This window comes from Plectropomus leopardus, chromosome 14 (genome assembly GCF_008729295.1).
Source record: "Plectropomus leopardus isolate mb chromosome 14, YSFRI_Pleo_2.0, whole genome shotgun sequence".
Classification (NCBI taxonomy): domain Eukaryota; kingdom Metazoa; phylum Chordata; class Actinopteri; order Perciformes; family Serranidae; genus Plectropomus; species Plectropomus leopardus.
The window spans coordinates 22382168-22396386 of NC_056476.1; the positions used below are offsets into that span (position 1 = coordinate 22382168).

General features: G+C 42.5%; 1 protein-coding gene across 3 annotated transcripts in view; it reads left to right on the forward strand.

The window, feature by feature from the left end:
- Nucleotides 1-14219, forward strand: part of ralgapa2 (Ral GTPase activating protein catalytic subunit alpha 2) — a 135306-nt gene that overhangs the window by 76723 nt on the left and 44364 nt on the right. For all 3 annotated transcript variants that reach the window (XR_006106507.1, XM_042500410.1, XM_042500411.1), the window contains exons 37-38: nt 969-1127; nt 4858-4985. Coding sequence is in view for 2 of the 3 variants with exons in the window: in XM_042500410.1 (XP_042356344.1) it covers nt 969-1127; nt 4858-4985 (287 nt within the window). In the remaining variant the exon portion in view is untranslated. The remainder of the gene's footprint in view (nt 1-968; nt 1128-4857; nt 4986-14219) is intronic.

Below are 14219 nucleotides of genomic sequence, written 5' to 3' on the forward strand. Positions count from 1 at the left end.
TTTTCTCTGAAATTGTCCCAGTGACTGACCTGGTTGGTACCTGCTGATCCTTGGACAGACAGACTGAACTGGCGAGCTCCAGTAATCAGCATGCCGTGGATTTGTTTAAGATTACCTTATTACCATAATTAAGGGCTTATAATAGAATGTGCTAATTGCATTTTTGGTGGCGAGGGCATGTTTCTTAATGGCTCATTAGGCCCACAGTACATTGGCAGATGTTTTCTTCCAAGTAGAGGCTCACTTTTCAGCGTCCATGATACCCCAGAACACATCACTGGGTTCCCAGCTAATAAGTGATTTACACTTGTCAGAGAATATAATGTGGTTGTGTCTCTTTATTTTACTCTGGGTAGGGAAAAGCTGTTTACCTATTTCAAACTAGCATCAGTCAATTTCCTGTCATTTACCTTCTTGTCCAGCCCAGTTTCATTTGGGTTTGTGAATAGAGTGGAAATGGGAAGCAATTTAATCCCTGATGGGGAAAGTCAATTGGATTTAAATTATTTGCTTTTGAAATGCTCAATTTTGTTCATTTTGTGTTGGCAATTTGAATTTGTAATGAAAAAGCTATAAAAAGAGTCAAAGCCAGAGCCCAGACCCCTATTTAAATCATTGTTTTCAGACAAAGTTTGTGATTTAGTTGTAAGCAGTCACCTTGCTCCTGCACCTGCTGCAATTATCTTCAGAACACACTACATCACAACTGAATAACACATTAAATAGGATATTTCTGTATGCATTGATAAAAGCCAGTTACAGCATTTGAGAGTAAATAATTTTTATTATCCCCTTCGACATACCTCTTATACCTCACTTCTAGAGGTGTGGGCCAAAGGTACTGGCTGGAAAAACCCGGTGACATGCCTAATCTCACTAAATATGTGCTCTTGTCATCATCACCGTAGGGATGAAAATTACCTACACTCGCCAGGCACTTGATTAGACTGATTTTGTTTGTTTGGCAGCTGCGTCACCTGGGAAATGATGAGGTGCACATAGTGTGGTCAGAGCACTCCAGGGACTACCGACGTGGCATCATCCCAACCGACTTTGGAGACGTGCTGATTATCATCTACCCAATGAAGAACCACATGTACTTCATCCAGATCATGAAGAAACCACAGGTAAACCACTGCAGTCAGCTAATTTTAAGATTATTGTCAACAAGGGCTAGGTGATACTGAGAAACTTGACCAAATACCTCGATATCAAAATTGAGACGATATTACAGGGTTGACTGTTGGTGCTTTCACAGAATATTTGCACACTGACATTTCTGATTTAAAAAAAAACAAAAAAACATTTGTAATGTGGATATAATGGCAAATGGAGAGATGAGGTAATAGATAATGAAAGATAATCCAGTCCAAAATCCAATAAATATTCATTCATGAAGCACATTTAAAAACAACAGATGACCAAACTAATGTAAAATTAAAAAGACTTTTTTTTAAAAAAATTAATTAATAATAATAATGATAATAATAGGGAAAGCACAGAGACCAACAATAATAATACTACAGCTTGAACAGTCTGGTGAGTTCAGACAATGGTATTACTGTAGCTTTTAAAACCAGTAAAGACAACACTTATGATATTACAATACCTAAAATCTAGGACAATATCTCGTCTCATATGATGATGATACATTCTATATTGCCCTGAGTTATCGTCAACTGTATGCATACAGTGCGCATCAACTCGGTGAAACTTGAAAGTTACTCTTAATGTATGTGATTTAACCTTCTTAAAATTTACCTCCTCCTGTTTTATAGTAACAATGACAAAGCGTCTTAGTTTCCAGACACAGTAACCAAGGCTAATTTCGGCACTGCGCTAATTTCCTGTCTCTGTTCACGAGTTAAAGGCAGCCGTCCCTTCTCCTTACTTCCTATTCAGGCTTTGCCATGAGTTTTAAAGGTCCTTTCTGCTTTTCTGGTGTCTGTCTGAAGGCTCTCAGTTTCCCCTACTCCAGCTGTGCATTATTACCCACACTGTGGGTATGTGCTCTCAGAGATGCTTACTATCCTTTCCCGGCTAGCTTTCATCTTGGCTACTCTTCAGTACTGCACTCGATGTGTGGCCTTCCAGAGGAAAGTGAAATATCTTTGTCTGAGAATGGCTGCCTTCAGTTGTTCAGGTATATCCACATCATTCAGGATAAAAAAAAACCTCATAATAATCCAGTTCTGTATTCCACATTGTTAAGGAATTATTTTTTCTTTCAAACGAGTAATTTTTCAGAGATGACGGAGAAATGCGCACTACAATCTGGGAAACAATATAATCTCAGTTTAGCTTTATGAGGACAGTACAAGGTATAACGTTAGCCTCAGCTGACCTTCTAACCTATGGAGGAATGACTGACTCTAAAACATGGAAAGCATAGGACCAATTTAGTTATTTATTCATCCACTTGTATTCATATTGCCAAAAACTGCATATGTCCATGCAATGTTAAATTGTTAGCTGTGTTTTGACCACACAGACAGACCAGCCCTTTGAAGAATTAGCTGTCATGCATGACTATAGAGGCGTGTATTTGTTTCATATGGTGTTAGTTATAACAGTGTTTTTCCTTCTCACATATTTTTCAGTCAGATTATGCTGATTACCAAGAGATATGATCATTAGTAACAATGTATTTTCATCCTTGTTGAAATCAAAATGATCCAACTCATAGTTTGCATGCTTACACTAAAGCTAACTGCTGTCGTTTAGACCCGTTAGAGACTGTTTGGATTGTTCATGTTGGATAGCTAAATTTAGCAAAGCCTTTTTACTTACTTACCTACCTTTTTTCAGACTTTTTTTTAATAGATTAGATACTTACTAAATAACACAAAAACAAGCATGCTTTAAAGTGGCAATCGGAGAGGTTTCATTCCTGATTGATTTGGTGCCACCTTAGAGGCTTGTAGTAATAGCAAAGGTGGCTTAAAGCTGGTTTCATATTTCTGCGTTGAGGCTTTGCATTGATGTGCACTGCAAATATCATTGGCTTGTGCTATCAAGGTTAGCATGCAGTATATGTAGAGAAAACATGTCCAGCTAAAGACGATTTTTTTTTTTTTTTAACCTTGTGGGTTGTTATGGTTTTGTGTAATTTTGTCTCTATTAAGCCACTTTTTGTGTATGTTTTAATATGTGTTTGTTGAATCAGTCAAATGTTACAGCACTTGACATAGATAACCCACTGCCAACTGCCGTTTTATAGGTGTGATTGTAGAGCAACAAAGTCTGAACATGTGGCTAGAAACCTCACCTCATTGGTAATTGAATTAAATATTTATGGAAGCATAATCTAGTGTCAGGGCTTTGTTTTTTCTTCTAAACAAAGAGAAATTCCTGCACAAGTGTAAATGCTCACAACGGCGCTGGCCACCTGCGTAGGCTACGGCATTGGCTCTGCATAGAGTCAATGTATAACTTGGCCTTTTACCATAATTCTGTGAACAACCACGATCTGATTTTACGCTGCACAAGGCACAAATCTGCAGACAAGGTAAAGTGAAACGTGTTGGTTACCTCACAAGTTGAAGATGTGCAGTCTGTCGCCTGTGGCTCTAATCATCTAACAGCTCACTGTGGCTGCTGCTTCTTGTTCCATTTCAAACTGATCCACTGTCAGAAAATGCTGAAAATGAATGTCATCTTGTTTTATAGTGGCATCTTTGATGAACAATAAATGCTAAAGTCACTAAAAAAACACTTTTGATTTCCTGTAACTGCTTCATAATAAAAACCAATCAATCATCTTTTAATGTGAAGCTGCAGCAGTATGAAATGTTGGGCTTACATTAGCAGTAAGTTAATTCAGCGTTTTTTTCCTTCAAATTGTCACACTCGACACTCAGTTCATACTACTGCAAATGTGTAAATACTGCAATACTTTTATCAGTGGGCCATAGGCTCAATTGTCAATGTATTACCTCATTTGGCAATGGATAGTGACTTAACAGACATTTTCTTATTACTTAAAGTTTAAATACTTGTTAACGTGGTATAACGTGTATACGTGGTTGCCAGCTGTTCACAAAATGAGTGCATTAAACAGCCTCAGCATAGTGGAGGGTACTAATAGCTTAAGCACAGAAAGGCAGAGGCAGAGGCTGCCATCGTTCTGCCCCCCAACCCCACCCCATGCAAGCCAGCAAATATTTCCAAAATTCTAAAACTTTTAACTGTCTTCGCCTTTTCCAGAACCTGTGATGCTGTCTACTCAGGTTTTTAGTTTACACAGTGTCACACAGTTTTTGAACATATGATTACATTAATGTGGTCTGTGTCATTTCTGGTTAAAATCCATTTATTGTACAATTTGACTGGTTATTATTCCAGCTTGGCTTCAACTATCAAGTTGAAGACAGCAGGACCTTTCGGAGACTTTGACATTCACGTCAACTTCCAGGTCAACGACCATTGAGCTTCAGTGATTAAGGGCCCCCTTCCAATATGCATGAACAGACGCGTGTACCCACACACACTCACACGCTGCCGCTGAAATGCATATTGCCCCTTTGTATTTGTTCGGTAGCTCAATATGAGGGCATTGTTTAGTATTGATTGTCATTTTAATTTCATTTGCCAAACATTGATTCACATTAGATATGTGTGGTTGTCATGCAAAGTTAGGTAAAAATCCAATTTCAACTTGAACCCTTGCCCTAAACAGATGGAGAAACGGTTAAAAAAAAAAAAGTAGAGGAACAAAAAGATTCTAATCAGCTCTTTCTAATTTTCGGGCACTCACATACAATGACAGGACACTGACCAAATTAACTTTTGATCAGTGTGGATGTTTTGAAGCCTCACATTCTTGTTATTTTTTTTTCTCTCTCTTAACTTCCCCAGGTTCCTTTCTTCGGGCCTCTGTTTAATGGCGCCATCATCACTGGGACGCTGCTGCCGAGCTTGGTGCGGGCCACCTGTATCAATGCCAGCAGAGCTGTCAAATCCCGGCTGACTCTCTACCAGAGCTTGTATCCTTTACTCCTCATGCCTTCTGCTTCACTTAATGTGCACTATCCCATATGATGGCTCATCCAAGGAATTCAACAATTTTCTAGAAAAAAATATCTAACACTGATTACCCATACAGCTGAAGCCATTAGGGTTATGAGCATACATTAAACTGTAGTTTTTATGATGATTTCATTAGTTGTATAACACCACAGAGCTTAAATTTCCAGCACTACCAGTGTCCCATTTGGGTAAATTCATTGAGACATGTGGCGTGCTTGTCACGTCAGCCAACGTACACAGCTGAGTGCTGACACTGATCTTTATGGGCTGGCTGATTTACATACAGCTATTAGGCCAGGGCTGTTTCACAGCCTGGAGCAGCATGGGAGGTTGTGTGGGGCTGTTTTGGGCAGGAGCGCAGATAATGTGTCATCATCTATCACTACCGTTTTATGGAGCACAAGGAGAGCCAAAATAAGAGCACCCTCAACTAATGCATACAAGTGCACACAGACACAAGCACACACACACATGCAATACTCGCTCTCATCCCTCCACCCATCCATCCAACAGTGTGCCGTTAAGAGCCTGACTCCAGCTGTAGTTGTCAGTTGGTTTAAAGGGAGTGTAATCACCAATGGAGATGAATTAGCATGTGAATGCCAGCAGCACAGAGTTGGGGGGTGAGATGGGGGGCAGAGTCGGGATGGCCCCTGGAGGGGGAAACCTGATCTCCCTCAACGCCCCGCTCCTCCTCGGACAGCATGTACGGCACCGCCTCACCAGAACCACGCTGCCCCTCTGGCGGTTGCTATAGAAACCTCCCCCGAGGAGGTTTCATTTGGATGAAAGACTAGTTTCTATTCTTTTGAAGACATTGACATATTTTAAAAAGTTGTTTTTGTTTCTGAATGATCATGAAGCCTTGTATTATTTACGAAGAAAGGCTTTTGGCTTTTAATTATCCTACAACACACCCTGTGTGTGTTGTTTACAGTTGGGTGTGTGTAAGTATGTGTCTGCTTGTATGCGTTTCACAGTGCATCACATCCTCTGGCCCCCCCACCCCTATATCAGGCCTTGTCTGTGTGTCCCCGGGGGAATCCTGAGTGACAGATGTCTGTTACCCGACGCCAAGTGAATTAGCCCAGTGTGACTCTCAGTGCCAGAGGGGGGCCAGCCACAGGCCTGCCTGCCTCTGTGAGCCTCAGGGGGTGTGGGGGGTGGGTGGGCGGGACAGTACCGAGCCTGTGCTGGGCCACAAAAGCCTTACCTGGCATTCCTTAGCAGAGAAGCAGACAGCACAAAAGCATGATCTATGAGAGGAGATAAGCACTGCCTCTGGAGTTCTGGCACTGATGGGCTGCCAGGCCTCACGCACTCCAAGAGAGGAGATGAATGAATGTGCCAGGGAAAGCACACTGCCAGCATCAGTATCTGCATGTCTGTTTTTTCTGCTGTTTGTCTGCTGAGCTCGAGAGCTTGTGAGGACAGAGGCGATGTGTAGACTAATGCAGTGGTTGCCAACTGGTCGAGCCACAAGATTCCAGATTTTGTCCACAGTCATTAGTTGAAAGTTCACAAATAAAATAAATTACCACATATTCAATTTTATTTCACCAAATTTATACAACACGTCAGCTTAGAACACAATGAAAAAGAAACGCATTGTAAGATTAAAGTGCTATTACTTTAAACTTCAGTAAATAACCTGCTTTGCAAACAAAAAAGTACATGTATTGCTTCAAGGTCAGTGACATAAAACTCTGCAAAGAAACAGCATGTTTATAGGCCAAACAATACCAAGAAAGGGGCAACAAAAACATCGCTGAACAGGAGGAAAAAGTCCTTCAAAATGAAAGCCCAGTACCAGAAATTCCAAATAAAGTGTGTTTTTTACTAGTGCCTTAAAGTGGGGGTGGTGCAAAGTGGAGTCATCAGCCGGAGACCACTCAGTTAACTGAGATTGCTACAAGTTTGGCAGTCTTTGTTTTGTTGTTTTTTTTTTTGCTTGTCAGCTGTGCAGTGTAGCCTACTTCTAGGGACATTTTGGTCCCCAGACTTTGCTGCGGAGTGAGTGCTCTTGACTGTGTCGTTACTCTTTAGTTAAGGATTTATCGGCACAGAGGAGGAGACTTTGCACTGTGCCGCTCTGTGCTTCCATCTTCTCTCTTTTGCCTAGAGTTGGTGAATTTACAGCTCACAGCAACTTAAAACGACAAGCCCGATCAAACTTAAAAACTGAATATAGAAAAAAAAACGAGAACTGTTAATTATTCGTATTGAACGGCCATATCTGATTCAACTGGCATAATTCTGAGAAAGGCACAGCCCTGTTTTTTTTACAAACTTGACATGCTCAGGAGTCACTCGTGGCCAATTCAGAATGGACCCACCATTTGGGAACCACTGCAGTAATGAATACCCAGAATGTTACGTGTAGTGTATGCCATGTGATAACCAAGTTCTTTGGTTATAAAAGAATGTTCAGCACTGGCATGAATCATAAAGTCTTGAGCAGCAGGCAGAGTTACTCTTTTCATGCTTTTATTATAGCAGCCTTTTGCACTTTCCCCTCTCCAGTCGTCATTCTTCCATCTTCTCGGGTTATGCGGATCTTTATCTTTCACAGGTTGGAACAATGACCCAACCCCTTTTTTTCCCTTGGATGTGTGTTTTTTGTGCCAGATGAAAAATCCTCAGCCTTAGTTTACCCCTTCACAATGCCTTGACAATCCTCAGTCTGCTCTCTGCCTGTGAGGCCACTCTCCAAGGTAATTAGTTGAATATTTCTTCAAAGAGAAGCTATATGACCCCCGTGTGTCCTGATAAAAGGCCAGTATGGCGCTGCGGCCCCCTCTCTCACTCTGTCACAAGGCTCGAGAGGACTCCAGCAGTCTGCCGCAACACTCACAGGATCTCTCAGGCTAATAGGATTTGATATTGAAAAATGACCACCAGCAACATTTTCAAAAAATACACAGATAGGCTACAAGAGTGTTTTTCAGATAGATACTCCCCCCGCTTGCTGTCTATCTTTCTTTCTCCTCATCGCATCCTTTGTCTCCCTCCTCTCCATCTCTGAACTGTGTGGGGTTTGTGAAATCTGTGTTTTCTTGCACAGGGTCCAGCTCTTCATTGTCAGTCAGAATTTGTCCATTTCTACTGTCAAGACACGAGCATGGCCTCATAGACATAATATCACAAGCCTCTCACAGACAACTCATAATGTATCATCTATTATTTATACGCCTGATGGAAAATGCAGCTGGTCTGGCTTTGTGTGTTCTAAGTGTATTGTCTTCAACTAGTACGCCCTCCACAGCAGCATTTTGAATAATTGAGACCACAAAATGTGGTCTCAATTATTCTAAAACAACTTTGTATGAAACCACCATTCTCGGTTCAAGAGCAGCAGAGTATAATAAGTAAATTTTGTGCCTTTATTAATGGTACTTGCACTCTGTGTGTGACATATTGGCTTGAAAGACACAATGAGTTTGTTTGCGTCACCTGAATCCAGCCTGTCACTGAATGGCTTCGCTGTCTGCTGCCATTTCCTGTATGATGAAGAGCCTTCATACTGTCACTGTAGAATAATGTCTTCATCCAGCGGCTGAGATTCATTTCTCTCTTCAACAAGCACTTGAGTTTGATGTGCCGTCCGTCACTCTTTGTGATGGGAAGGCATTGTTGAGGGTAAAAACTGTCTGCACGTGTGTGTGTGTGTGTGTGTGTGTGTGTGTGTGTGTGTGTGTGTGTGTGTGTTAGGGGAGACAGCAAGTTTCTAATAGGTGAGACAGTGCGGAACTGACCTTGATTCAGAGACATAGCCTCTCCACTGGACAGAATCAATAGTTTTTTTGCACACTGCCCTTAGTCCCCATCCTCTACTCTACACACACGTAAACACATACACACGCACACACACAGATCCATCTCCAGGCAGCGATCAATAACCATAATCTGTTTCTGCCCATCGCCAGTCATGCGAGCCAGGCTTTTAGGTGGTGTGTGTTTGTGTGTGTATCTGTGTGCAGAAAGAGGAGAGGGGAGGCTTGATCCTTTCAGTGGAACCCGGAAAGCTGAAGTCTGTCATGTTCCCTCACAGGCTCATGTGAGCATATCTCCAGTCCCCCAGCTCCCCTGAATGCCAAAACGAGATGTAAATTATTTCAATGGATGTATACTGAAAACATAATGGATATGATATCCTGCATGCACTCCTTTGTGTGCTGTTGCTGCAACCGCCCCTGGACGCCATCACAATTATTAGAGTCACTGCATTGGCAATGACATATTCTCACACCCCTTCTGAGCTAGTTATTGTCCCACTCTCACTGCGTCTTTGTCCGACGGCGGTGCGTTCTTTTGTATACTGTAAGATTCCTCACCTAGCGAAGATGAAAGTGGGCCTGTATGCATGATGGGATGTCATGAATAGGATCTGCCATGTTAGTGTTGTCTCACATGAATTATTTAGCATCGTTGATAGGTCTAATTTGCCAGCTGTTGTGCCATAACTGTCAGCAGTCTCATAGATAATACTCAGCGGTCTATATCACAGTGGAACACAGTGCTTGACTGGGCACAGTGAGACGCCGAGCTAGTCATTATATGCTGGTTGCATGTAATGTTCTGAGCTGATATGAGTGTAACTAGCAACTTCCTGTTTATGGAAAACAGGACTGACCCACTAAAAGCTCTTTTAAAAATGCCCCCAGTAATTCGTAATGCACAGATTCTTAAAGGAAGACTTGCAGTGTTTATTAAATGTCTAGAGGTGGATGCAAGCCTTTTATTTGGAGCCAGTTGGCTGTTGTCAGGTGTGGTTGGGGGTTGTGTTAGGGGCCATTTTTAAGTTGAAGTGTCCCTGCTTGGCGTTGGCCATGGTGGTTTGGGCGGAGGCCTGGCATTGGCTTTGATAGAGGGGTTGAGAGTTTACGCAGTATTTGGGGGGCTACACTAAGAGGAGGGGTCTCTCCCCCACTGAATGTTTTAACCTAATCCCATTATCAGTGTAGCGCACTGCCTCCCATCTCTTCCCCCCTCCTTATCCCTACTACCCCCCCTCCCACTCTTCTCTCCAGCTGACCAGCTGTTCCTGCCGGGACTCACGACAATGTCCGATGTGTTCAGATCACTGAGTACCCCCCCCCCCCCCCCACCCCCCCCCCCCCACACACACACACACACACAAATACACAGAACGCAGTCCATGCACAACCAAAGCAATTGCCAAGCCCATTGCTGGAGCCTAGGAAGGCCTAGAGGGAGGAGGGTGTTAGTTAGGGGAAAAGGAGGTAGCTTTGGGGTGAGGAGGGGGCAAGCACAGGCCTGTCAAACCAAGAGCCCTGACTCAGGAGGCAGCCCAGCTCGGATGGCATATGGCGTCTAGCTTCATACAACATGCAAAAGTATTCTCTCCCTTCGCCCCCTCCTCATCCACGCCCCCCCTCTCCCTGTCTCCCTCCCCTGCTGCTAATGCAGAATGACTCATAGCATTACTCATTTTTTTTTCCTCCGTCCCCCCCACCCCCCCAACATTAGTTCCTCCTCCTCTTGCCACCCAGCCTGTAACAAAAGGCGTCCGCTGCATGGCACCCACACCCTGAAAGCCCTGGGGGCCCAGCCCAGCCCAGCCTGCACACTGAGGTCTGAGCTTCATGGGGGCCGCCCCTTTTAAACACAGGTAGAGCAGGCGTGGAACCAGACGGCCAACAGCAGGGACCCAGAGCCCCGCCTGGGGTAGCGTACACACACTGCTGGTGTCAAACTGTTGTGCCTGTTGGTGCATTTGTGTTTGTGTTTACATGTCTATGGAAGCTGTCTTTATTTTGTAGTGCCTCTGGTATCATGAAGCCATCATGCTCTGTGTGTTCGGGTGTGTTAATGCGTTTGTGAGCACCATGTGTCCCAAATGTGTCTAACTGCAGCCCTTGTGACAAACAAGGAAAGTCTTTTATTTGCCAAAATAATAGAAGTGCTCCCCTCAAGTGTAGTTTGAGTCCAGCTGGGTTAATTCAACTTTTTCCACATTTTGATTTCTTTTTTATTTCCCTACCCTTGATTATATACTATTGATGAACCATTTTATGGTGACAGGGAGCATTCAGCTGCCAGAATAACCCAGTTTTTATGCAGAACATTAAATACTAAGTTTTCAGCTAGCACTAGTAGAAACTGCATAGCCTAATGCAACCCTAAAAATGTCATGTTCTGTGTATTTTTAAACTTGAACCCCCACCCTCACGCCCCTCCCCTCCTCTCTCCGTCTGTTATGCATTCATGTCTGACATCTGTGTGTTTGTGAGCGGCAAAGTGAAAGCCAGCAAGACTGCCAGTTCTGCGCAGGGTCGCCTTCTCTGTCCCATCCCCAGCTCAGGCTTTGGGTGTCAGGTAGAAAAACATAAACAAGTCCATCACAATTGTGTAAATGATTTTATGTATTTTTGACAACAGTCTATATTAATTTTACGGCGTATCAGTATTTCCTGAATTTGAATCTGTAACTTGTTTACTTGTGCAGATTCTGGAAGAATGTTTACTAAAAAAAACTCAATGTACACATCTCTTAAGTTTCATTGTTTACATGTAAACAAAAGTATACGTCCTCAAAGTGCATAGAAAATTCAAGTTTAGGTCCTTATGTGCACGTTTCTAAAGTCCAGGCATTAAAAGTGTAAATTAAAAACATGTCATCAGTTAAAATAATTTACAAGTGGTTGAGCATCTTTCTCGAATGACACTAATTTAGATTTTTAAAATAAAGTACAAAAAGCATGGCAACACATTCACTACTCTAAATACACACAATGGACCGTATCACAATGATTGTTTAAAATAACTTCCAGGAAGAAAAATTCTTGAGTTACATACATGAAATGGACAGCATTAAGCAAATGCTGCCTCAAGTGGTTAATTTTTAGCCACCTAAAAAAGGTCCACCTAAAAAAAATGTAATATCAAGTTAAGTGTACACTATATATAGATTATTTTCACAGCTTTAGTGTGTTGGCAGAAAGCAGTTCTCTCAAAGTCACCAGACTGCACTGACAAAAACGGTAATTTTTCTGAGCAAAAAATGGGAGTGACTGGTCCGTTGCTTCCTGGATTGGTTTAAGGTGTAAGGTTATGTGGAGAAAATATTCTATATACAGCAAACACTTTAAATGATATTGATTTAGTTTTAGGTGGATAAAATTTTTCGATTTTACGTGTCTCCACTGTTAAAATCAATCGCAAGTTGTCTATCCAGAACTTATTGTTGTTGTTAGCGTGATGCCATGTTTGGTCAGTAGGGTATTATTTGTAAAGTGTATGTGTTTAATGACTAATTGATAGCTGTAATACATCAGTGTTGTCAATAACATTTTTTACAACAATTTTACCAACATATTGGCTACGATGTGCCTTTTTTTGAACTACTGGCTGAAGAAAAATCTCCTATTTCTCCCAAACCAAGGCTCAAAAGAGTAAATCCCCATAGATTGAAGAGGCAGAGAGGATAGCATGACTTTCATTGCATTTATTATATCTTGCATACACTTGAACATGTAGGCCTAACAGCGAGTAATCATCCCAAATTGGCTGCTAATATGTAAAGGAATGGCTGTCTGTGGGTTTGGCTGTTAACACTGATCAGGAGCATACCCTTGGAAGTGCTGTCCAAGAAACTACAAATGTCCTCACTAAAAATACACAAAAGAAATAAATGAAATTGCTTTCATGACGTTCTTGCTAATAGGTCAGTGGTGTCAGTGCATCAGCCAGAATGCTATGACCCCAAGTATCACCGCCGGACAAGTACCGACTGCATTGCCCTTACGAAGACATGTTCATTGTGATTGATGTGTGGCGGTGCACGGGTGTAAAAACCTGTCTGTCTGCTTTAAGTGATAAGCATCCAGCTAGCCATTCCATCTGTTCCCCCTAGCCTTGTTTAATTAATGAACTTTCTTTCTCCGCCCCGTTGCCAGCCAGCGCAACACTAAAGCAAAAGCTGTTAGCCCTCTCAGGTTATCCAAATGGATGCGTGTTCTTGCCCCCCCCCCCTCAATGGGTGCGTTCTCATTGATTAGTTATGTTTTGTTTTCCCCTCTTTTGTCTCAGGGTTCTTGAAGGGAGGGTTAATGAGCTTTCCTGGCAAGCTGTAGCGCTTGGAATCCGGGGATAAATGGGAATAATTTTGTTGTTTTTTTTGTTTTGTTTTTTTGTGATGGGCTTGGCAGAGATGTGAAGCCTCGTGCCACCGTGTGCGTTTGTGTGCAGGAGTGTGTACGTGTATGATAATGTGTGTTTGTTTGGATGTGTTTGAATGGCTTTGAGGCGGGGTGTATTGCATTTCATTCCTGCTGGTCCATTATTCCCCTTCAGAAGCAGGGAATCTGGAACACTCTTTAACAGTTGGGTCTGTCACTATTCATCTTTCAGCCATCTCAGCACAACTCTTGTCCTGTCCTCTTTTTTACTACCAAGTACTCTCTCCCTTCCTTTATGTCCCCTCTTCCTTCCGTGTCTCTTGTTACAAGGCAGTGGACAGCCCTTTGTCCAGCTAAAGCTGCCCTCTTTTGTTTGTGCGGCCTTTTTTATCCTTGTGCTAATCGCCATGGTCGTGTGCCTGAGTTGGACCCCATATTTCACGCTCAGCTCTCCTTTGTTTGACACACCGCCCCTGATAAGAATCCCAATTCTAGGGCCTCTCTGATATTGAAATCCAACAGCGGCGTAGAAAGAGCCTTCAATCATCCATTATCTGTGCTCCAGTGATTACCATTCAATCTCCCAGGGTCCAGGCTCGTCATCACCAGCCCCAGAGCTCAGGCGTCCCCTGAAAGAACCCGCATCCCTTAACGCCTGTGTCACATGCAAGCATATCCATAGATATTTCTGACGCCGTCTTGAGACAGCCCTGCATTGAATGCTGCTGGGAAATGTCACTGAAATGTCACTCATCGTTCTCCGCTGGAATCTCTTGGTCTCTGATGTGGCCTTAGGTTTTTAGGGACTCTTGTGAGGACACCTTTGACATTATTGGGTTTCTTTGTCCCTAAATGGCCATTACATTTTTAATTCTTCTCTTTTTTTTGTTCAGAGCCTTGGACTGCTCTTTTTCTTTTTGCATAAGCCTGCATTGCTTTTAATGTCACAGACTTAATTTGCTGTTTTAAGAAGGAATTAGTTGATTATTTATAAGTTGCACATTAATGCCTCTTTAAATGGTTCAAAGGCAGTGCCTGCTCCTCTGCTGG